This window comes from Lampetra fluviatilis, unplaced genomic scaffold (assembly GCF_964198595.1).
Source record: "Lampetra fluviatilis unplaced genomic scaffold, kcLamFluv1.1 SCAFFOLD_253, whole genome shotgun sequence".
In the NCBI taxonomy this organism is placed as follows: domain Eukaryota; kingdom Metazoa; phylum Chordata; class Hyperoartia; order Petromyzontiformes; family Petromyzontidae; genus Lampetra; species Lampetra fluviatilis.
This window is the reverse complement of record NW_027621807.1, coordinates 53,449-78,354: the sequence shown is the minus strand read 5'-3', so window position 1 is coordinate 78,354 and position 24,906 is coordinate 53,449. Positions and strand designations below refer to the sequence as shown.

Genomic DNA, 24,906 nt, shown 5'->3' with positions numbered 1-24,906 from the left:
CGTCATCGAAAAATGTCTCACTTTCAAGAGCGCGCACAGTGTACAGACGAGACGATTGCCGACCATCAGACTAAAGATGACTGCATCACGGACATTGCACTGTGCATCAACAAACTACATTCACCATTGGAACCTCATTTGCCAGTAGCAAAATATGATAATTGGTTGTTTACCCTTCTATCTGGCAACAAAACTGACACCTTTTTTACAAGGAGTCATGTTTGCATAGACCACAATACCTGCAGTCGTAATGCAAACAAAACACACAACTCTGATAATGTGTGTGCACTGTCCTTGAAGTTGATTGGTCCACACCCGAGACAGCTTTCCTTAGAGCCCAGCCTCACATGGTGTTGGACCAGATGACGCCAAAAGGCGCACAACTCAAAGACAATGCACCATTTATATCATTGGAACCTCCTTTGCCAGTAGAAAATATGATAATAGTTTTTTTACCCTTCTATCTGACAACAAAACTGACACCTTTTTTACAAGGAGTCATGTTTGCATTGACCACAATACCTGCAGTCGTAATGCAAACAAAAAACACACAACTCTGATAATGTATGCACTGTCCTTGAAGTTGATTGGTCCACACCCGAGACAGCTTTCCTTAGAGCCTAGTCTCACATGGTCCTTGAAGTTGATTGGTCCACACCCGAGACAGCTTTCCTTAGAGCCTAGTCTCACATGGTCCTTGAAGTTGATTGGTCCACACCCGAGACAGCTTTCCTTAGAGCCCAGTCTCACATGGTCCTTGAAGTTGATTGGTCCACACCCGAGACAGCTTTCCTTAGAGCCTAGTCTCACATGGTCCTTGAAGTTGATTGGTCCACACCCGAGACAGCTTTCCTTAGAGCCTAGTCTCACATGGTCCTTGAAGTTGATTGGTCCACACCCGAGACAGCTTTCCTTAGAGCCCAGTCTCACATGGTCCTTGAAGTTGATTGGTCCACACCCGAGACAGCTTTCCTTAGAGCCTAGTCTCACATGGTCCTTGAAGTTGATTGGTCCACACCCGAGACAGCTTTCCTTAGAGCCTAGTCTCACATGGTCCTTGAAGTTGATTGGTCCACACCCGAGACAGCTTTCCTTAGAGCCCAGTCTCACATGGTCCTTGAAGTTGATTGGTCCACACCCGAGACAGCTTTCCTTAGAGCCTAGTCTCACATGGTCCTTGAAGTTGATTGGTCCACACCCGAGACAGCTTTCCTTAGAGCCTAGTCTCACATGGTCCTTGAAGTTGATTGGTCCACACCCGAGACAGCTTTCCTTAGAGCCCAGTCTCACATGGTCCTTGAAGTTGATTGGTCCACACCCGAGACAGCTTTCCTTAGAGCCTAGTCTCACATGGTCCTTGAAGTTGATTGGTCCACACCCGAGACAGCTTTCCTTAGAGCCCAGTCTCACATGGTCCTTGAAGTTGATTGGTCCACACCCGAGACAGCTTTCCTTAGAGCCTAGTCTCACATGGTCCTTGAAGTTGATTGGTCCACACCCGAGACAGCTTTCCTTAGAGCCCAGTCTCACATGGTCCTTGAAGTTGATTGGTCCACACCCGAGACAGCTTTCCTTAGAGCCTAGTCTCACATGGTGTTGGACCGGATGATGTTACAATTATCCAAATGCCCCTTGGCAGAAAAAAGCTCCCCCCACCGCTGACGTGGTGAGCGAGTGGTGGGTGAGCGCGTGGGGGGTGAGCGCGTGGGGGGTGAGCGCGTGGGGGGTGAGCGAGTGGGGGGGTGAGCGTGTGGGGGGTGAGCGTGTGGGGGGTGAGCGCGTGGGGGGTGAGCGCGTGGGGGGTGAGCGAGTGGGGGGTGAGCGTGTGGGGGGTGAGCGTGTGGGGGGTGAGCGTGTGGGGGGTGAGCGTGTGGAGGGTGAGCGTGTGGAGGGTGAGCGTGTGGGGGGTGAGCGTGTGGGGGTGAGCGTGTGGGGGTGAGCGTATGGGGTTGAGCGTGTGGTGACTGAGCATGTGGGGGGTGAGTGGGGGGTGAGTGGGGGGTGAGTGGTGAGTGAGTGGTGAGCGTGAGTGGTGAGCGTGAGTGGTGAGCGTGAGTGGTGAGCGCGAGTGGTGAGCGAGTGGTGAGCGAGTGGTGAGCGGGTGGTGAGTGGGTGGTGAGTGAGTGGTGAGTGAGTGGTGAGTGAGTGGTGAGTGAGTGGTGAGCGTGTGAGTGGTGAGCGTGTGAGACTCACCAGACAGCAGCACAGTGTTCTGGCCACGGGGAGACAGCAGGGCGAGCTGGTCCAGGGTGAGTGGTGAGTGAGTGGTGAGTGAGTGGTGAGTGAGTGGTGAGTGAGTGGTGAGCGAGTGGTGAGTGAGTGCTGAGTGAGTGGTGAGTGAGTGGTGAGTGAGGGGTGAGCGTGTGAGACTCACCAGACAGCAGCACAGTGTTCTGGCCGCGGGGAGACAGCAGGGCGAGCTGGTCCAGGGTGAGTGGTGAGTGAGTGGTGAGTGAGTGGTGAGTGAGTGGTGAGCGAGTGGTGAGCGAGTGGTGAGTGAGTGCTGAGTGAGTGGTGAGTGAGTGGTGAGTGAGGGGTGAGCGTGTGAGACTCACCAGACAGCAGCACAGTGTTCTGGCCGCGGGGAGACAGCAGGGCGAGCTGGTCCAGGGTGAGTGGTGAGTGAGTGGTGAGTGAGTGGTGAGTGAGTAATGAGTGAGTGGTGAGCGAGTGAGTGGTGAGTGAGGGGTGAGCGTGTGAGACTCACCAGACAGCAGCACTGTGTTCTGGCCGCGGGGAGACAGCAGGGCGAGCTGGTCCAGGGTGAGCACCTCGCCGCCGGCTCTCAGAATTCGGTCTCTCGCCTTCGCCGTCACACGCAGAGCGCACACCTACACCACCACCACAACAACCACCACAACCATTACCACCACCACCACCACCACAGTAGCAGCGCACACCTAAACACAACAACCACCACCACTACAACAACCACCACCACCACAACAACCACCACAACCATTACCACCACCACCACCACAGTAGCAGCGCACACCTACACACAACAACCACCACCACAACAACCACCACAACCATTACCACCACCACCACCACAGTAGCAGCGCACACCTACACACAACAACCACCACCACAACAACCACCACAACCATTACCACCACCACCACCACCACAGTAGCAGCGCACACCTACACACAACAACCACCACCACAACAACCACCACAACCATTACCACCACCACCACCACCACAGTAGCAGCGCACACCTACAACAACGCACCACAACCACAACAACCACCGTCACCACCACCACATCATCAACCACAGTAGCAGAGCGCACACCTGAGCGAGTGAGTGGTGAGCGAGTGCGTGAGTGTTGGTGAGTGGGTGAGTGTTGGTGAGTGGGTGAGTGTTGGTGAGTGGGTGAGTGTTGGTGAGTGGGTGAGTGTTGGTGAGTGGGTGAGTGTTGGTGAGTGGGTGAGTGTTGGTGAGTGGGTGAGTGTTGGTGAGTGGGAGTGGTGAGCGAGTGAGTGGTGAGCGAGTGGGTGAGTGTTGGTGAGTGGGTGAGTGTTGGTGAGTGGGTGAGTGTTGGCGAGTGGGTGAGTGTTGGTGAGTGGGTGAGTGGGTGAGTGTTGGTGAGTGGGTGAGTGTTGGCGAGTGGGTGAGTGTTGGCGAGTGGGTGAGTGTTGGCGAGTGGGTGAGTGTTGGTGAGTGGGTGAGCGAGTGGGTGAGCGAGTGGGTGAGTGTGTGTAGTGAGCGAGTGGTGAGCGAGTGAGTGAGTGGTGAGCGAGTGAGTGGTGAGCGAGTGGGTGAGTGTTGGTGAGTGGGTGAGTGTTGGTGAGTGGGTGAGTGTTGGTGAGTGGGGGTAGTGAGCGAGTGAGCGAGTGGGTGAGTGTTGGTGAGTGGGTGAGTGTTGGTGAGTGGGAGTGGTGAGCGAGTGAGTGGTGAGCGAGTGGGTGAGTGTTGGTGAGTGGGTGAGTGTTGGCGAGTGGGTGAGTGTTGGCGAGTGGGTGAGTGTTGGCGAGTGGGTGAGTGTTGGCGAGTGGGTGAGTGTTGGCGAGTGGGTGAGTGTTTGTGAGTGGGTGAGTGTTGGTGAGTGGGTGAGTGTTGGTGAGTGGGTGAGTGTTGGTGAGTGGGGGTAGTGAGCGAGTGAGCGAGTGGGTGAGTGTTGGTGAGTGGGAGTGGTGAGCGAGTGAGTGGTGAGCGAGTGGGTGAGTGTTGGTGAGTGGGTGAGTGTTGGTGAGTGGGTGAGTGTTGGTGAGTGGGTGAGTGTTGGTGAGTGGGTGAGTGTTGGTGAGTGGGTGAGTGTTGGTGAGTGGGTGAGTGTTGGTGAGTGGGTGAGTGTTGGTGAGTGGGTGAGTGTTGGTGAGTGGGTGAGTGTTGGCGAGTGGGTGAGTGTTGGCGAGTGGGTGAGTGTTGGCGAGTGTTGGTGAGTGTTGGTGAGTGGGAGTGGTGAGCGAGTGGGTGAGTGTTGGTGAGTGGGTGAGTGTTGGTGAGTGGGTGAGTGTTGGTGAGTGGGTGAGTGTTGGTGAGTGGGTGAGTGTTGGTGAGTGGGTGAGTGTTGGTGAGTGGGTGAGTGTTGGTGAGTGGGTGAGTGTTGGTGAGTGGGTGAGTGTTGGTGAGTGGGTGAGTGTTGGTGAGTGGGTGAGTGTTGGTGAGTGGGTGAGTGTTGGTGAGTGGGTGAGTGAGTGTTGGTGAGTGGGAGTAGTGAGCGAGCGAGCGGTGAGCGAGTGGGTGAGCGAGTGGGTGAGCGAGTGTTGGTGAGTGGGAGTAGGAGTGGTGAGCGAGCGGGCGAGCGGTGAGCATCGCACCTTGATCTTGGGAATGGTGAAGATCCTGGGGTCATCGGTGATGGTGCCAATCACCACGGCAACCTTCCCCTCCCGACCGCCCATCTTCATCTTGCGTACCTACAGAGACAAAGGTCCCCCGTACAGCCATCAATAGACTGTTGGGGCAAGTGGTGTCCCGTAGCGAGTAGCAGCACCTATGTACGCAGACACACACACACTAGTAGACACACACGCAGACACACACTAGTAGACACACACACTAGCAGACACACACACTAGCAGACACACACACTAGCAGACACACACACTAGCAGACACACACACTAGCAGACACACACACTAGCAGACACACACACTAGCAGACACACACACTAGCAGACACACACACTAGCAGACACACACACTAGCAGACACACACACTAGCAGACACACACACTAGCAGACACACACACTAGCAGACACACACACTAGCAGACACACACACTAGCAGACACACACACTAGCAGACACACACACACGTGTAGACACACACACAGTGGCAGACACACACACACAGTGGCAGACACACACACAGTGACAGACACACACACACAGTGGCAGACACACACACTAGCAGACACACACACTGGCAGACACACACACTGGCAGACACACACACACACAGACACACACAGAGACACACACACACAGTGACAGACACACACACTAGCAGACACACATACTAGCAGACACACATACTAGCAGACACACATACTAGCAGACACACACACTGGCAGACACACACACACAGTGGCAGACACACACACACACAGACACACACAGAGACACACACACACAGTGACAGACACACACACTAGCAGACACACATACTAGCAGACACACATACTAGCAGACACACATACTAGCAGACACACACACTGGCAGACACACACACACACTGGCAGACACACACACACACAGACACACACAGAGACACACACACACAGTGACAGACACACACACTAGCAGACACACATACTAGCAGACACACATACTAGCAGACACACATACTAGCAGACACACACACTGGCAGACACACACACACAGTGGCAGACACACACACACAGTGGCAGACACACACACACAGACACACACACAGAGACACACACACACTAGCAGACACACACAGTGGCAGACACACACACACTAGCAGACACACACAAAGATAAAGATCCCCCGTGTAGCCTTAACAGACTGTAGGGGCAAGTGCTGTTAGCGAGCACCTATGAAGGCCGGCACGGCACACGAGAGGGTGGGTGGCCAGCACCACGCCCGGCCGCCTTTGTCTCCCCAGCGGCGATGTTTACACACCGCTACACCAGGTACTCATTTAAGGCTGAGTCGACCTAGGGGAGGCCCAGGACCGGTTCAGATTATCGCCACTGGTGTTAGCCGTGAGCGGGAATCGAACCCGGGTCGCCAGGTTCATAGCGCAGCGCTACACCACCGCAGACACACACACTGGCAGACACACAAACACAGTGGCAGACACACACAGAGACACACACACATACAGAGACACACACACACGAGCAGACACACACACAGAGACACACACACAGAGACACACACACACACTAGCAGACACACACACTAGCAGACACACAAACACAGTGGCAGACACACACAGAGACACACACACAAGCAGACACACACACTGACAGACACACACACACACTGGCAGAGACACACACACACAAGCAGACACACACACAGAGACACACACACAAGCACCAGACATCTGTGAAAACACCAGCCCATTTGTGAAAGAGCTTCATAAGCTCATCGGATTCCTCCAGTACAACAACATTTTCCCGTTCGTTCGGCCTCTAAAACGCGCGCAGACGCGCACGCTAGCATCCCCTCAGCCTCGTTTAAATCAGATCAGCCCCCCACTCCCACACAGACCCCCCCAGCTCGCATGGGCCCCCCCCCAGCGCAGGACGCGCCAATTGGGGGGGGCACGCGGCACGGAGGGGCGGAGAGGGGGGTCAGGTGACACGCACGAAGGACTCATCATCGGGGAGCCGTGTGGGCAATTAGACACCCTCCTTCCGTTCTCTGGAGTAGCCACTGCCGTTAGCTACCGTCACCGCTACCGTCACCGCCACCGCCACCGTCACCGCCACCACCACCGTGAACTACCGTCACCACTAGCGTCACCACTAGCGTCACCACTAGCGTCACCACCAGCGTCACCACCAGCGTCACCGCCAGCGTCACCGCCAGCGTCACCGCCAGCGTCACCGCCAGCGTCACCGCCAGCGTCACCGCCAGCGTCACCACCAGCGTCACCACCAGCGTCACCACCAGCGTCACCACTAGCGTCACCACTAGCGTCACCACTAGCGTCACCACTAGCGTCACCACTAGCGTCACCACTAGCGTCACCACTAGCGTCACCACCAGCGTCACCACTAGCGTCACCACCACCGTCACCACCACCGTGAACTACCGTCAACTACCATCACCATCAACTACTGAAACTACCATCACCACACGTCCGTCGCCTACACCCCCACGCTCTACAACGTCACCACCATCACCACCATCACTCACCATCTCCACCACAATCACCGCAATAATCACCTTCGCACAATGCACAGCAACAAGAGTTGACGGCAGTGGTGGTTGATGATGTGGATATAGGTGGGCGATGGAGATGGGTGGGATGGGTGGTACGAGATAAGATGTTGATGTAGGTGACGTGGTAGTGATGTAGTGGTGACGGTAGCAATGGTGGCGATGGTAGGTGACTACCTTAGTGATGGTGGTGATGTCGTAGCGATGTAGGTAGCGATGTAGGTAGTGATGTAGGTAGTGATGTAGGTAGTGATGTAGGTAGCGATGTAGGTAGCGATGTAGGTAGTGATGTAGGTAGTGATGTAGGTAGTGATGTAGGTAGCGATGTAGGTAGCGATGTAGGTAGTGATGTAGGTAGTGATGTAGGTAGTGATGTAGGTAGTGATGTAGGTAGTGATGTAGGTAGCGATGTAGGTAGCGATGTAGGTAGTGATGTAGGTAGTGATGTAGGTAGTGATGTAGGTAGTGATGTAGGTAGTGATGTAGGTAGTGATGTAGGTAGTGATGTAGGTGGTGATGTAGGTAGCGATGTAGGTAGTGATGTAGGTAGCGATGTAGGTAGTGATGTAGGTAGTGATGTAGGTAGTGATGTAGGTAGCGATGTAGGTAGCGATGTAGGTAGTGATGTAGGTAGTGATGTAGGTAGTGATGTAGGTAGTGATGTAGGTAGTGATGTAGGTAGCGATGTAGGTAGCGATGTAGGTAGTGATGTAGGTAGTGATGTAGGTAGTGATGTAGGTAGTGATGTAGGTAGCGATGTAGGTAGCGATGTAGGTAGTGATGTAGGCAGTGATGTAGGTAGTGATGTAGGTAGTGATGTAGGTAGTGATGTAGGTAGTGATGTAGGTAGCGATGGTGGTGATGTAGGTAGCGATGTAGGTAGTGATGTAGGTAGTGATGTAGGTAGCGATGTAGGTAGCGATGTAGGTAGTGATGTAGGTAGTGATGTAGGTAGCGATGTAGGTAGCGATGTAGGTAGTGATGTAGGTAGTGATGTAGGTAGCGATGTAGTAGCGATGTAGGTAGTGATGTAGGTAGCGATGTAGGTAGTGATGTAGGTAGCGATGGTGGTGATGTAGGTAGTGATGTAGTAGTGATGTAGGTAGTGATGTAGGTAGTGATGTAGGTAGCGATGTAGGTAGTGATGTAGGTAGTGATGTAGGTAGCGATGTAGGTAGCGATGTAGGTAGTGATGTAGGTAGTGATGTAGGTAGTGATGTAGGTAGTGATGTAGGTAGTGATGTAGGTAGTGATGTAGGTAGCGATGTAGGTAGCGATGTAGGTAGTGATGTAGGTAGTGATGTAGGTAGTGATGTAGGTAGTGATGTAGGTAGTGATGTAGTAGTGATGTAGGTAGTGATGTAGGTAGTGATGTAGGTAGTGATGTAAGTAGCGATGTAGGTAGCGATGTAGGTAGTGATGTAGGTAGTGATGTAGGTAGCGATGTAGGTAGCGATGTAGGTAGCGATGTAAGTAGCGATGTAGTAGTGATGTAGGTAGTGATGTAAGTAGCGATGTAGGTAGCGATGTAGGTAGTGATGTAGGTAGCGATGTAGGTAGCGATGGTGGTGATGTAGGTAGCGATGTAGGTAGCGATGTAGGTAGCGATGTAGGTAGCGATGTAGGTAGCGATGTAGGTAGTGATGTAGGTAGCGATGTAGGTAGTGATGTAGGTAGCGATGTAGGTAGTGATGTAGGTAGCGATGTAGGTAGCGATGTAGGTAGCGATGTAGGTAGCGATGTAGGTAGTGATGTAGGTAGTGATGTAGGTAGCGATGTAGGTAGCGATGTAGGTAGCGATGTAGGTAGTGATGTAGGTAGTGACGTAGGTAGCGATGTAGGTAGTGATGTAGGTAGTGACGTAGGTAGCGATGTAGGTAGCGATGTAGGTAGTGATGTAGGTAGCGATGTAGGTAGTGATGTAGGTAGTGATGTAGGTAGTGATGTAGGTAGCGATGTAGGTAGCGATGTAGGTAGCGATGTAGGTAGCGATGTAGGTAGCGATGTAGTAGTGATGTAAGTAGCGATGTAGGTAGCGATGTAGGTAGCGATGGTGGTGATGTAGGTAGCGATGTAGGTAGCGATGTAGGTAGCGATGTAGGTAGTGATGTAGGTAGTGATGTAGGTGGCGATGTAGGTGGCGATGTAGGTAGCGATGTAGGTAGCGATGTAGGTAGCGATGTAGTAGTGATGTAGGTAGTGATGTAGGTAGTGATGTAGGTAGCGATGTAGGTAGTGATGTAGGTAGCGATGTAGGTAGCGATGTAGGTAGCGATGTAGTAGTGATGTAAGTAGCGATGTAGTAGCGATGTAGGTAGCGATGTAGGTAGCGATGTAGGTAGCGATGTAGGTAGCGATGTAGGTAGCGATGTAGGTAGCGATGTAGGTAGTGATGTAGGTAGTGATGTAGGTAGTGATGTAGGTAGCGATGTAGGTAGCGATGTAGGTAGCGATGTAGGTAGCGATGTAGGTAGTGATGTAGGTAGCGATGTAGGTAGCGATGTAGGTAGCGATGTAGGTAGTGATGTAGGTAGTGATGTAGGTAGCGATGTAGGTAGCGATGTAGGTAGCGATGTAGGTAGCGATGTAGGTAGCGATGTAGGTAGCGATGTAGGTAGTGATGTAGGTAGTGATGTAGGTAGTGATGTAGGTAGTGATGTAGGTAGCGATGTAGGTAGCGATGTAGGTAGCGATGTAGGTAGTGATGTAGGTAGTGATGTAGGTAGCGATGTAGGTAGCGATGTAGGTAGCGATGTAGGTAGTGATGTAGGTAGTGATGTAGGTAGCGATGTAGGTAGCGATGTAGGTAGCGATGTAGGTAGCGATGTAGGTAGTGATGTAGGTAGCGATGTAGGTAGCGATGTAGGTAGCGATGTAGGTAGTGATGTAGGTAGTGATGTAGGTAGTGATGTAGGTAGTGATGTAGTAGTGATGTAGGTAGCGATGTAGGTAGCGATGTAGGTGGTGATGTAGGTAGCGATGTAGGTAGCGATGTAGGTGGTGATGTAGGTAGTGACGTACCAGGCGTGCGATGAGATAGGGGGGCAGGGTTGATACGAGACACGGAGTAGGTGATGGTGGTAGTAGCTACCTTAGTGATGGTGATGTAGTAGCGATGTAGGTAGTGATGGTGGTGATGTAGGTAGTGATGGTGGTGATGTAGTAGCGATGGTGGTGATGTAGGTAGCGATGTAGGTAGTGATGTAGGTAGCGATGGTGGTGATGTAGGTAGCGATGTAGGTAGTGATGTAGTAGTGATGTAAGTAGCGATGTAGGTAGCGATGTAGGTAGCGATGTAGTAGTGATGTAAGTAGCGATGGTGGTGATGTAGGTAGCGATGGTGGTGATGTAGGTAGCGATGGTGGTGATGTAGGTAGCGATGTAGGTAGTGATGTAGGTAGCGATGGTGGTGATGTAGGTAGCGATGTAGTAGTGATGTAGTAGTGATGTAAGTAGCGATGTAGGTAGCGATGTAGGTAGCGATGTAGTAGTGATGTAAGTAGCGATGGTGGTGATGTAGGTAGCGATGGTGGTGATGTAGGTAGCGATGTAGGTAGTGATGTAGTAGTGATGTAAGTAGCGATGTAGGTAGCGATGTAGTAGTGATGTAAGTAGCGATGTAGGTAGTGATGTAGTAGTGATGTAGGTAGCGATGTAGTAGTGATGTAAGTAGCGATGTAGGTAGCGATGTAGGTAGCGATGTAGTAGTGATGTAAGTAGCGATGTAGGTAGCGATGTAGGTAGCGATGTAGGTAGCGATGTAGGTAGCGATGTAGGTAGCGATGTAGGTAGCGATGTAGTAGTGATGTAGGTAGCGATGTAGGCAGTGACGTACCAGGCGTGCGATGGAGATAGGGGGCCGGTTGGTACGAGACATGAACAGCCTCTTGAGCACCACCTTGTTGAAGGGGGAGCTTGTGCGGCGAGCGAGGAAGCGGTAAAGCTGAGAACACAACAGCGACATCAGTCAACACAACACACACAACATCGTCAGCGTGGGGCACCTACGGAGGCCGGCAAGGAAACACGAGGGGGTGGGTGGCCAACTTACGTACACACAGCCACACGCACGTACAGCCACACGCACACACACACACACGCACACACATACAACCACACACACACGTACAGCCACACGCACACACACAACCAAACACACACACAACCACACACACATACAACCACACACACACACGTACAGCCACACGCACACACACACAGCCACATGCACACATACACACACATAACCACACAGCCACATACACAACCACACACACACACATACAAACACATACATACATACAACCACACACACACGTACAGCCACACACACACAACCACACAAACACACAACCACACACACACACAATGTCGTCACAACACAACAACGCCACAACACACATCACATCAAACACCACAACGATACAACACGGTGAAACAACATCGAACACAATTCTAGATTTGAAGCTTTCGTGACTGCAAGGATTCGTATTCTTAGGGTTGTTTTTTAAGGTAAAGTTACCATGTAGGTACAAAAATTAAAATTAATAAAATACAAATAAAAGAAAAATCACGACGTTTCGTATTTGTTTATTAAATTTTATTAATTTTAATTTTTTACTCATGTGACTTAACCGAAACAACCTAACAATATTAAACACAATATCATCACAGCAACAACAAACACCACCACCACATCACCACACACCACCACACAGCATAACAATACTACATCATCACACCATAACACCACCACCACATCACCACACACCACCACACAGCATAACAATACTACATCATCACACCACCACCACATCACCACACACCATAACGCAGCATAACAATACTACATCATCACACCATAACACCACCACCACATCACCACACACCACCACACAGCATAACAATACTACATCATCACACCACCACCACATCACCACACACCATAACGCAGCATAACAATACTACATCATCACACCGTAACACCACCACCACATCACCACACAGCATAACACAGCATAACAATACTACATCACACCGTAACACCACCACCACATCACCACACAGCATAACACAGCATAACAATACTACATCTTCACACCATAACACCACCACCACATCACCACACAGCATAACACAGCATAACAATACTACATCATCACACCGTAACACCACCACCACATCACCACACACCACCACACAGCATAACAATACTACAACCTCACACCACAACACCATCACCACATCACCACACACCATAACACAGCATAACAATACTACAACCTCACACCGTAACACCACCACCACATCACCACACACCATAACACAGCATAACAATACTACAACCTCACACCGTAACACCACCACCACATCACCACACACCATAACACAGCATAACAATACTACAACCTCACACCGTAACACCATCACCACATCACCACACACCATAACACAGCATAACAATACTACATCATCACACCATAACACCACCACCACATCACCACACACCACCACACAGCATAACAATACTACATCATCACACCATAACACCACCACCACATCACCACACACCACCACACAGCATAACAATACTACATCATCACACCATAACACCACCACCACATCACCACACACCACCACACAGCATAACAATACTACATCATCACACCATAACACCACCACCACATCACCACACACCACCACACAGCATAACAATACTACATCATCACACCACAACACCATCACCACATCACCACACACCATAACACAGCATAACAATACTACATCATCACACCATAACACCACCACATCACCACACAGCATAACAATACTACATCATCACACCATAACACCATCACCACATCACCACACACCATAACACAGCATAACAATACTACATCATCACACCGTAACACCACCACCACATCACCACACACACCATAACACAGCATAACAATACTACATCATCACACCATAACACCACCACCACATCACCACACACACCACCACACAGCATAACAATACTACACACACCATAACACCACCACCACATCACCACACACCATAACACAGCATAACAATACTACATCACCACACCATAACACCACCACCACATCACCACACACCATAACACAGCATAACAATACTACATCACCACACCATAACACCACCACCACATCGCCACACACACCATAACACAGCATAACAATACTACATCATCACACCATAACACCACCACCACATCACCACACAGCATAACAATACCACAACTTCACACCATAACACCACCACCACACCACCACCACATCACCACACACCATAACAATACTACAACATCACACCATAACACCACCACCACACAGCATAACACAGCCTAACAATACCACAACTTCACACCATAACACCACCACCACATCACCACACACCATAACACAGCATAACAATACTACAACTTCACACCATAACACCACCACCACGACAGCAAAAACACAATCGGCAAACAAGACAAGAAGTCTCACACGCACAGGCCAAAGAGGTTACAGCCGACAACGCTAATGTAACACAATCAACACGCTAACGGAACATTCATTCATCCGTGAGCAGAGGTCGCAAACCGGTTTTGGTTCCTTACCCGTACCCGGCCGCACACGGGTACCCTACCCGTACCCTACCCGGCTACCCGTACCCTACCCGTACCCGGCTACCCGTACCCGGCCAGGTAGGGTACGGGTATCGGGTACCCGATTGCGACCTCTGTGATGAAGCCACGTTGCAGGCGTGGGTGGGTTGATTCTAGGAACTTGAATTGTGAGAAGAGACAAGACGTTGGGAAATGAGTGACAATCCCGGTGACTCACCAGTGACTCACGGCCTACCCGTACCCGGCTGGGTACGGGTAGCCGGGTATCGGGTAGGGTATCGGGTAGGGTACGGGTATCGGGTAGGGTACGGGTATCGGGTAGGGTACGGGTATCGGGTAGGGTACGGGTATCGGGTAGGGTACGGCTATCGGGTAGGGTACGGCTATCGGGTAGGGTACGGGTATCGGGTAGGGTACGGCTATCGGGTAGGGTACGGGTATCGGGTAGGGTACGGGTATCGGGTAGGGTACGGGTAGGGTACGGGTATCAGGTAGGGTACGGGTATCGGGTAGGGTACGGGTATCGGGTAGGGTATCGGGTAGGGTATCGGGTAGGGTATCGGGTAGGGTATCGGGTAGGGTATCGGGTAGGGTACGGGTATCGGGTAGGGTATCGGGTAGGGTATCGGGTAGGGTATCGGGTAGGGTACGGGTATCGGGTAGGGTATCGGGTAGGGTACGGGTATCGGGTAGGGTACGGGTATCGGGTAGGGTACGGGTATCGGGTAGGGTACGGGTATCGGGTAGGGTACGGGTATCGGGTAGGGTACGGCTATCGGGTAGGGTACGGCTATCGGGTAGGGTACGGGTATCGGGTAGGGTACGGCTATCGGGTAGGGTACGGGTATCGGGTAGGGTACGGGTATCGGGTAGGGTACGGGTAGGGTACGGGTATCAGGTAGGGTACGGGTATCGGGTAGGGTACGGGTATCGGGTAGGGTATCGGGTAGGGTATCGGGTAGGGTATCGGGTAGGGTATCGGGTAGGGTATCGGGTAGGGTACGGGTATCGGGTAGGGTATCGGGTAGGGTATCGGGTAGGGTATCGGGTAGGGTACGGGTATCGGGTAGGGTATCGGGTAGGGTACGGGTATCGGGTAGGGTACGGGTATCGGGTAGGGTACGGGTATCGGGTAGGGTACGGGTATCGGGTAGGGTACGGGTATCGGGTAGGGTACGGGTATCGGGATAGGGTACGGGTATCGGGTAGGGTACGGGTATCGGGTAGGGTACGGGTATCGGGATAGGGTACGGGTATCGGGTAGGGTACGGGTATCGGGTAGCCGGGTATCGGGTACCCGGTTGCGACCTCCGGGAGGCATCCCATGATGCCCAGCAGCGTACACAACCAACGCACCACCACCGTTACACACGCACATACAAAGACAACTAACCCCCCTGTAGCCTCTTGACTGTAGGGGCAAGTGCTGTTAGCGAGCACCTATGAAGGGCGGCACTGTGGCACACGAGGGGATGGGGGGGGTGGCCAGCACCACGCCCGGCCGCCTTTGTCTCTCCAGTAGCTATGCTTAGTACACACCGCACCCGGTAGTCACTTGAGGCTGAGTCGACCTAGAGGAGGCCCAGAAACGGGTTCTTAGCGCGGCTTAGCGTCAACCGCTGCACCACCGCTCCCCACAATACACAAAGATCCCCCATGTAGCCTTGACAGATTGTTGGGGCAAGTGCTGTTAGCGTGTAGCACCTACGAAGGCCGGTACGGAAACACGAGGGGGTGGGTGGCCAACATACGTACACACAGCCACACGCACGTACAGCCACACACACACACATACAGCCACACACACACACATACAGCCACACACACACACATACAGCCACACACACACAGCCACACACACAGCCACACACACACATACAGCCACACACACACATACAGCCACACACACACACATACAGCCACACACACACACATACAGACACACACACACAACCACACACACACATACAGCCACATACACACACATACAGACACACACACACAACCACACACACACACATACACACACACACATACAGACACACACATACAGACACACACACACATACATACACACACATACATACAACAACAACAACCGCCATTCGCCACTAAGTGGCGGTGACGTCACCACGACGCTTGTGCCAGGCCATGTGCACCCTGAGGCCACGTGAAGTGTCGAACGCCCGCTGGCAGGAGGTCACGGGGCAGACCCAGGTGCCACGGGTCGACTGACCGAGATGACTGGCTGATGCACCACCTGTGCCCCCTACTGTGCCAACTTGCACACATACAACCACACACACACATACAGCCACTCACACACAACCACACACACACACAACCAACCACACGCACACACAACCAACCACACGCACACACAACCACACGCACACACATGCACAACCACACACACACAAACACATACAACCACACACACATACAGCCACACACACACACAACCACACATACCTGTGAACGTATTCTTGTACAGGGAAATTGAATTCAGGTCCACATGGCGTACAGCCGTGTCAATACGGACAACATTTGTTGTGTCTATGTGTTTCTCCCTTGTGATGGTGGGACTTTGTAGGATGAACGTTGAGATGCATAAGAGGCACGGGGTGACCGGTAAGGTCTGAGTTGGTCTGTAATGAGGTAGGGCCACTGATAAGGGGTTGACTGGTATGTAGTGGTGAGTGTACTAGTGAGTGTAGTGGTGAGTGTAGTGGTGAGTGTGGTGGTGAGTGTAGTGGTGAGTGTGGTGGTGAGTGTGGTGGTGAGTGTAGTGGTGAGTGTACTAGTGAGTGTGCTAGTGTTAAGTGTAGTGGTGAGTGAACTAGTGAGTGTAGTGGTGAGTGCAGTGGTGAGTGTAGTGGTAAGTGTAGTAGTGAGTGTACTAGTCAGTGTACTAATGAGTGTGCTAGTGGTGAGTGTAGTAGTGAGTGGTGAATGCTAGTGAGTGTAGTGGTAAGTGTACTAGTGGTGAGTGTAGTAGTGGTGATTGTCTATGTGTGTGTGTTTATCCCTTGTGATGGGACTTTGTAGGATAAACGTTGAGATGTATATAAGGGGCACGGGGTGACCAGTAAGATCTGAGTTGGTCTGTAATGAGGTAGGGCACTATGAGACATCCCTTTACCAGTGGCAAAAAATAGTAGTAGGTTTTTACCCTTTCAACTGGTACACAAACTGACACCTTTATACAAGGCATCGTGTTGGCAATAACCGCAACACAAGCAGTCAAAATGCAAACAAAAAGAAACAACTCTGATGATGATAATGATATGCACTGTCCTTGAAGTTGATTGGTCCACACCCGAGACAGCTTTCCTTAGAGCCTAGTCTCACATGGTGTTGGACCAGATGACGCCAAAAGGCGCACAACTCAAAGACAATGCACCATCAGAGTATTGAGAGCTCGGGGTAAAGCATTTACACTATGAGACATCTCCTTACCAGTGGCAAAATATAATAGTAGGTTTTTACCCTTTCAACTGGTACACAAACTGACACCTTTATACAAGGCATCATGTTTGCAATAACCACAACACAAGCAGTCAAAATGTAAACAAAAAGAAACAAGTCTGATGATGATTTGAGTTGTGCGCCTTTTGGCGTCATCTGGTCCAACACCATGTGAGACTGGGCTCTAAGAAAAGCTGTCTCGGGTGTGGACCAATCAACTTCAAGGGCAGTGCATATCATTATCATCAGAGTTGTTTCTTTTTGTTTGCATTTTGTCGGCTTGTTTTGCGCTTATTGCAAACACGATGCCTTGTATAAAGGTGTCAGTTTGTGTACCAGTTGAAAGGGTAAAAACCTACTACTACACTAAGGTAGTCCACTGATAAGGGGTTGACAGGTGTCCACACGTGTGTCCACATCATCCACAAGCAACATTGAATGATCTTACGCACTCTTCATTTGCGATGGACCAATTAACGAGTTAATTAATTAACAGCAGACTACCCGCGGCTCAAACCTTCTACGTAGCCAGGCGCCTCAGTAACGAGGAATTCAACTTTTCCATTCTCAGCCAAGAGCTCAGGTGAGAGAAGGATCATCATCGGCGCCTTTGTCTGGCTCTGTGAGCCTCGGTGATCAACACTGAACCCTGTGCGAGCCTCAGTCTGGCTCTGTGAGCCTCGGTGATCAACACTGAACCCTGTGCGAGCCTCAGTCTGGCTCTGTGAGCCTCAGTGATCAACACTGAACCCTGTGCGAGCCTCAGTCTGGCTCTGTGAGCCTCGGTGATCAACACTGAACCCTGTGGGAGCCTCAGTCTGGCTCTGTGAGCCTCGGTGATCAACACTGAACCCTGTGGGAGCCTCAGTCTGGCTCTGTGAGCCTCGGTGATCAACACTGAACCCTGTGGGAGCCTCAGTCTGGCTCTGTGAGCCTCGGTGATCAACACTGAACCCTGTGGGAGCCTCAGTCTGGCTCTGTGAGCCTCGGTGATCAACACTGAACCCTGTGGGAGCCTCAGTCTGGCTCTGTGAGCCTCGGTGATTAACACTGAACCCTGTGGGAGCCTCAGTCTGGCTCTGTGAGCCTCGGTGATCAACACTGAACCCTGTGGGAGCCTCAGTCTGGCTCTGTGAGCCTCGGTGATTAACACTGAACCCTGTGGGAGCCTCAGTCTGGCTCTGTGAGTCTCGGTGATCAACACTGAACCCTGTGGGAGCCTCAGTCTGGCTCTGAGCCTCGGTGATTAACACTGAACTCTGTGGGAGCCTTAGTCTGGCTCTGTGAGCCTCAGTGATTAACATTGAACCCTGTGGGAGCCTCAGTCTGGCTCTGTGAGTCTCAGTGATTAACACTGAACCCTGTGGGAGCCTCAGTCTGGCTCTGTGAGCCTCGGTGATTAACATTGAACCCTGTGGGAGCCTCAGTCTGGCTCTGTGAGTCTCAGTGATTAACACTGAACCCTGTGGGAGCCTCAGTCTGGCTCTGTGAGCCTCGGTGATTAACACTGAACCCTGTGGGAGCCTCAGTCTGGCTCTGAGCCTCGGTGATTAACACTGAACTCTGTGGGAGCCTTAGTCTGGCTCTGTGAGCCTCAGTGATTAACATTGAACCCTGTGGGAGCCTCAGTCTGGCTCTGTGAGTCTCAGTGATTAACACTGAACCCTGTGGGAGCCTCAGTCTGGCTCTGTGAGCCTCGGTGATTAACATTGAACCCTGTGGGAGCCTCAGTCTGGCTCTGTGAGTCTCAGTGATTAACACTGAACCCTGTGGGAGCCTCAGTCTGGCTCTGTGAGCCTCGGTGATTAACACTGAACCCTGTGGGAGCCTCAGTCTGGCTCTGTGAGCCTCGGTGATTAACACTGAACCCTGTGGGAGCCTCAGTCTGGCTCTGTGAGCCTCGGTGATTAACACTGAACCCTGTGGGAGCCTCAGTCTGGCTCTGTGAGCCTCGGTGATTAACATTGAACCCTGTGGGAGCCTCAGTCTGGCTCTGTGAGTCTCAGTGATTAACACTGAACCCTGTGGGAGCCTCAGTCTGGCTCTGTGAGCCTCGGTGATTAACACTGAACCCTGTGGGAGCCTCAGTCTGGCTCTGTGAGCCTCGGTGATTAACACTGAACCCTGTGGGAGCCTCAGTCTGGCTCTGTGAGCCTCGGTGATTAACACTGAACCCTGTGGGAGCCTCAGTCTGGCTCTGTGAGCCTCGGTGATTAACACTGAACCCTGTGGGAGCCTCAGTCTGGCTCTGTGAGCCTCGGTGATTAACACTGAACCCTGTGGGAGCCTCAGTCTGGCTCTGTGAGCCTCGGTGATTAACACTGAACCCTGTGGGAGCCTCAGTCCGGCTCTGTGAGCCTCAGTGATTAACACTGAACCCTGTGGGAGCCTCAGTCTGGCTCTGTGAGCCTCAGTGATTAACACTGAACCCTGTGGGAGCCTCAGTCTGGCTCTGTGAGTCTCAGTGATCAACACTGAACCCTGTGGGAGCCTCAGTCCGGCTCTGTGAGCCTCAGTGATTAACACTGAACCCTGTGGGAGCCTCAGTCTGGCTCTGTGAGCCTCGGTGATCAACACTGAACCCTGTGGGAGCCTCAGTCCGGCTCTGTGAGCCTCAGTGATTAACACTGAACCCTGTGGGAGCCTCAGTCTGGCTCTGTGAGCCTCAGTGATTAACACTGAACCCTGTGGGAGCCTCAGTCTGGCTCTGTGAGTCTCAGTGATCAACACTGAACCCTGTGGGAGCCTCAGTCCGGCTCTGTGAGCCTCAGTGATTAACACTGAACCCTGTGGGAGCCTCAGTCTGGCTCTGTGAGCCTCGGTGATCAACACTGAACCCTGTGGGAGCCTCAGTCCGGCTCTGTGAGCCTCAGTGATTAACACTGAACCCTGTGGGAGCCTCAGTCTGGCTCTGTGAGCCTCGGTGATCAACACTGAACCCTGTGGGAGCCTCAGTCTGGCTCTGTGTAATATACACCACACTACTATTACAACTACTTCACACTACACTACTATATACACTACGATATACTTGCTACACACTGCTACACACTATACACTGCTATACACTACTATACACTATACACTACTATACACTACTATACACTACTATACACTACTATACACTACACTATACACTACTATACACTACACACTACTATACACTGCTATACACTACACACTGCTATACACTACACACTGCTATACACTACACACTATACACTGCTATACACTAGACTCTACACGCTACTATACATTATACACTACACACTACTATACACTAGACTCTACACACTACTATACATTATACACTACACACTGCTATACACTACTTTACACTAGACTCTACACGCTACTATACATTATACACTACACACTACTATACACTAGACTCTACACACTACTATACATTATACACTACACACTACTATACACTAGACTCTACACACTACTATACATTATACACTACACACTGCTATACACTACTATACACTAGACTCTACACACTACTATACATTATACACTACACACTACTATACACTACACACTACTATACATTATACACTACACACTACTATACACTAGACTCTACACTACTATACACTACTATACACTAGACTCTACACACTACTATACATTATACACTACACACTACTATACATTACACACTACTATACATTATACACTACACACTGCTATATAATATACACTAGACTCTACACTACTATACATTACACTACACACTACTATATACTACTATACATTATACACTACACACTACTATACATTATACACTACACACTACTATATAATATACACTAGACTCTACACACTACTATACATTATACACTACACACTACTATACATTATACACTACTATACACTAGACTCTACACACTACTATACATTATACACTACTATACACTAGACTCTACACACTACTATACATTATACACTACTACACACTGCTATATAATATACACTAGACTCTACACACTACTATACATTATACACTACACACTACTATACACTGCTATACACTAGACTCTACACACTACTATACATTATACACTACTACACACTGCTATATAATATACACTAGACTCTACACACTGCTATACATTATACACTACTACACACTATACATTATACACTACTACACACTATACATTATACACTACTACACACTATACATTATACACTACTACACACTATACATTATACACTACTACACACTATACATTATACACTACTACACACTATACATTATACACTACTACACACCAGAGGTGGGACAAAGTCATTGTTATGCAAGTCCAAGTCGAGTCGCAAGTCATCAAATTCATGACTCGAGTCTGACTCGAGTCCAAGTCACATGACTCGAGTCCACACCTCTGCTACACACTATACATTATACACTACTACACACTATACATTATACACTACTACACACTGCTATATAATATACACTAGACTCTACACACTACTATACATTACACTATACACTGCTATACACTACACACTACTATACATTATACACTACACACTACTATACATTATACACTACTATACACTACACACTACTATACATTATACACTACACACTGCTATATAATATACACTAGACTCTACACTACTATACATTACACTACACACTACTATATACTACTATACATTATACACTACACACTACTATACATTATACACTACACACTACTATATAATATACACTAGACTCTACACACTACTATACATTATACACTACTATACACTAGACTCTACACACTACTATACATTATACACTACTACACACTGCTATATAATATACACTAGACTCTACACACTACTATACATTATACACTACACACTACTATACACTAGACTCTACACACTACTATACATTATACACTACTACACACTGCTATATAATATACACTAGACTCTACACACTGCTATACATTATACACTACTACACACTATACATTATACACTACTACACACTATACATTATACACTACTACACACTATACATTATACACTACTACACACTATACATTATACACTACTACACACTATACATTATACACTACTACACACTGCTATATAATATACACTAGACTCTACACACTACTATACATTACACTATACACTGCTATACACTACACACTACTATACATTATACACTACACACTACTATACATTATACACTACACACTACTATACACTACACACTGCTATATAATATACACTAGACTCTACATGCTACATTCTAAACTCATTGTCTGTAGAACCGCTTCTCCACCTCGTAGTTGTGAGGAGTTTGCGTACGGTGCCATAGAAATTCTGCGTACTGTACGTACAGTGGCAGCAGCGCGCCACCTCCACTGCTGGATGAGCTCCACGTGGAGCAATATTGTTGTTGTTGTTTTAAGCGATTTTTTATTAACTAAAACATCACTTTTCACGTGAAACGTTACCACGTTTAGCCGTCACCAATGGCCCATTAATCGTCGTTTTAAGTTAAACTTCATTCGCATTTAAAGCGGGGAGGGGGAGATTTTAAATAAATTAACCCGTTAAAAACAAAGTTTTTCACTATAAATTCTTTATATGCGTGGCATCGGTTTTATTTTATTATTCATTTCTGTTTTTCTTGAGTAACAGTTTCATTTTGATCACATTGGTATTTTAAATTAAATATGCATTTTTTTTACCTAAAAAGTGTGGCTTAAAAAACGACCGAAAGATTTGCACGGTCGTAAGCGCGCAAGCAAGCGAACTTAAAAAATAAATTTTTTTGCCATTAACGTTGTAAAAAAATAAAATAAAAATTCACGTCGCACGTACCTTGACGAGCGCGCGCAAGTAACAACTTTAATTTATTCCAATGAAGGGGGGAGGGAAATGTAAAATAAATACAAATCCTTATTCAATTGCACAGTACAACGGCCTAGCGCCCTAAGGCTTTGCCTAACCACCAACTCCCCTCTGTTTTGCCGAGGGAAATTTTTTATTACAAAAAATGTCAATGCCGCACATCCCTTGACGAGCAGGCGCAATTTACAACTTTATTCACCTTGAGGAGGGATACAAAATACATTTTTACAAATCCCCATTCAATTGAATAGACCGCGGCCTAGCGCCTAAGGCTTTGCCTAACCACCCCTCCACCGGATTTTGCTGAGGCGATTTTTGTTGCAATTTCAACACTTTAAATTGTAGGGCAACTAAACACAACATCTCGCACGTCCCACGCACCTTGACGAGCAATCGCAGGTAGATGTCCTCGCTTCGCGGCTCCGTGCGCCGGACCTTACGGTCCTTGTTATGGCGAATGTCGATACCCTACACACGGGACACATCGCGAGGAGAGACGTTCGCGTTAAAGAAGCCGCGGGGAAACCCATCGCGGCCCGCCCGCACGCCGCCATCGCCGCCGCTCGACGCGCGAGAATCTCCCGCGTCGACCGAGACGTCTTTGGGCGTCGATACGACACGAGGCGACGTGGATGTCGGCGGATTCGTGCGAGGAGCGACGCGAAGCCGCCTGCACTCACCATCTTGCCTGCGCGGGAAAGGGAGGGCGGAAGAGGAGGGGGGAAGAACGCAGCGAGGGATTTGTGGGTAATGGGGCGGTAGGTGGGGGTTGGGGGGGGCTTGGGGGTGTACCGCGACGTTTGGATGAGGGGAATTTTGACCCGGCTCGCTCAAAAGGGGTGCACACAAACAACGCGAATAGGTTAAAAATTGAAACTTCGGGTTGTGGTGGGTAAGGGGGTGGGTGAGACTGAAGAGATGAAGGGTGGTCGTTGACCACCACGCAAGGCTTTTGTCGCTTGTTGTGAACGGCAATGCGGGAGGACGCTAGTTGAAAATCGTGACTTCGGAATGAGCGGTGGATCGGTGGAGCAGCGACTACTGTCTGAGTAGTCCGTGCTCACTGTTACGGAGTCTGACACCCACCCAGTCACTCACTCAGTCACTCACCCAGTCACTCACCCAGTCACTCACCCAGTCACCCACCCACTCAGTCACCCAGTCACCCACCCTGACACTCACCCATTCACTCACCCACCCAGTCACCCAGTCACTCACTCAGTCACTCACCCTGACACTCACCCATTCACTCACCCACCCAGTCACCCAGTCACTCACTCAGTCACTCACCCTGACACTCACCCATTCACTCACCCACCCAGTCACCCAGTCACTCACTCAGTCACCCACCCTGACACTCACCCATTCACTCACCCACCCAGTCACCCAGTCACTCACCCAGTCACTCACCCTGACACTCACCCATTCACTCACCCACCCAGTCACCCAGTCACTCACCCAGTCACCCACCCTGACACTCACCCATTCACTCACCCACCCAGTCACCCAGTCACTCACTCAGTCACTCACCCTGACACTCACCCATTCA

At 50.0% G+C, this 24,906-nt stretch overlaps 1 protein-coding gene across 1 annotated transcript in view; it reads right to left on the bottom strand.

Moving 5' to 3' along the window:
• RPL18 (ribosomal protein L18) overlaps positions 1-24,110 on the bottom strand; it is a 29,905-nt gene extending 5,795 nt beyond the window's left edge. Inside the window, exons 1-5 of the mRNA XM_078885865.1 lie at positions 24,038-24,110; positions 23,739-23,825; positions 11,208-11,315; positions 4,769-4,867; positions 2,708-2,831 (exon numbers count right to left, since the gene is read on the bottom strand). Of these exons, the coding sequence (XP_078741991.1) occupies positions 2,708-2,831; positions 4,769-4,867; positions 11,208-11,315; positions 23,739-23,825; positions 24,038-24,040 (421 nt within the window). The 5' untranslated portion in view covers positions 24,041-24,110. The remainder of the gene's footprint in view (positions 1-2,707; positions 2,832-4,768; positions 4,868-11,207; positions 11,316-23,738; positions 23,826-24,037) is intronic.
• Between the last annotated feature and the right edge of the window lie 796 nt (positions 24,111-24,906).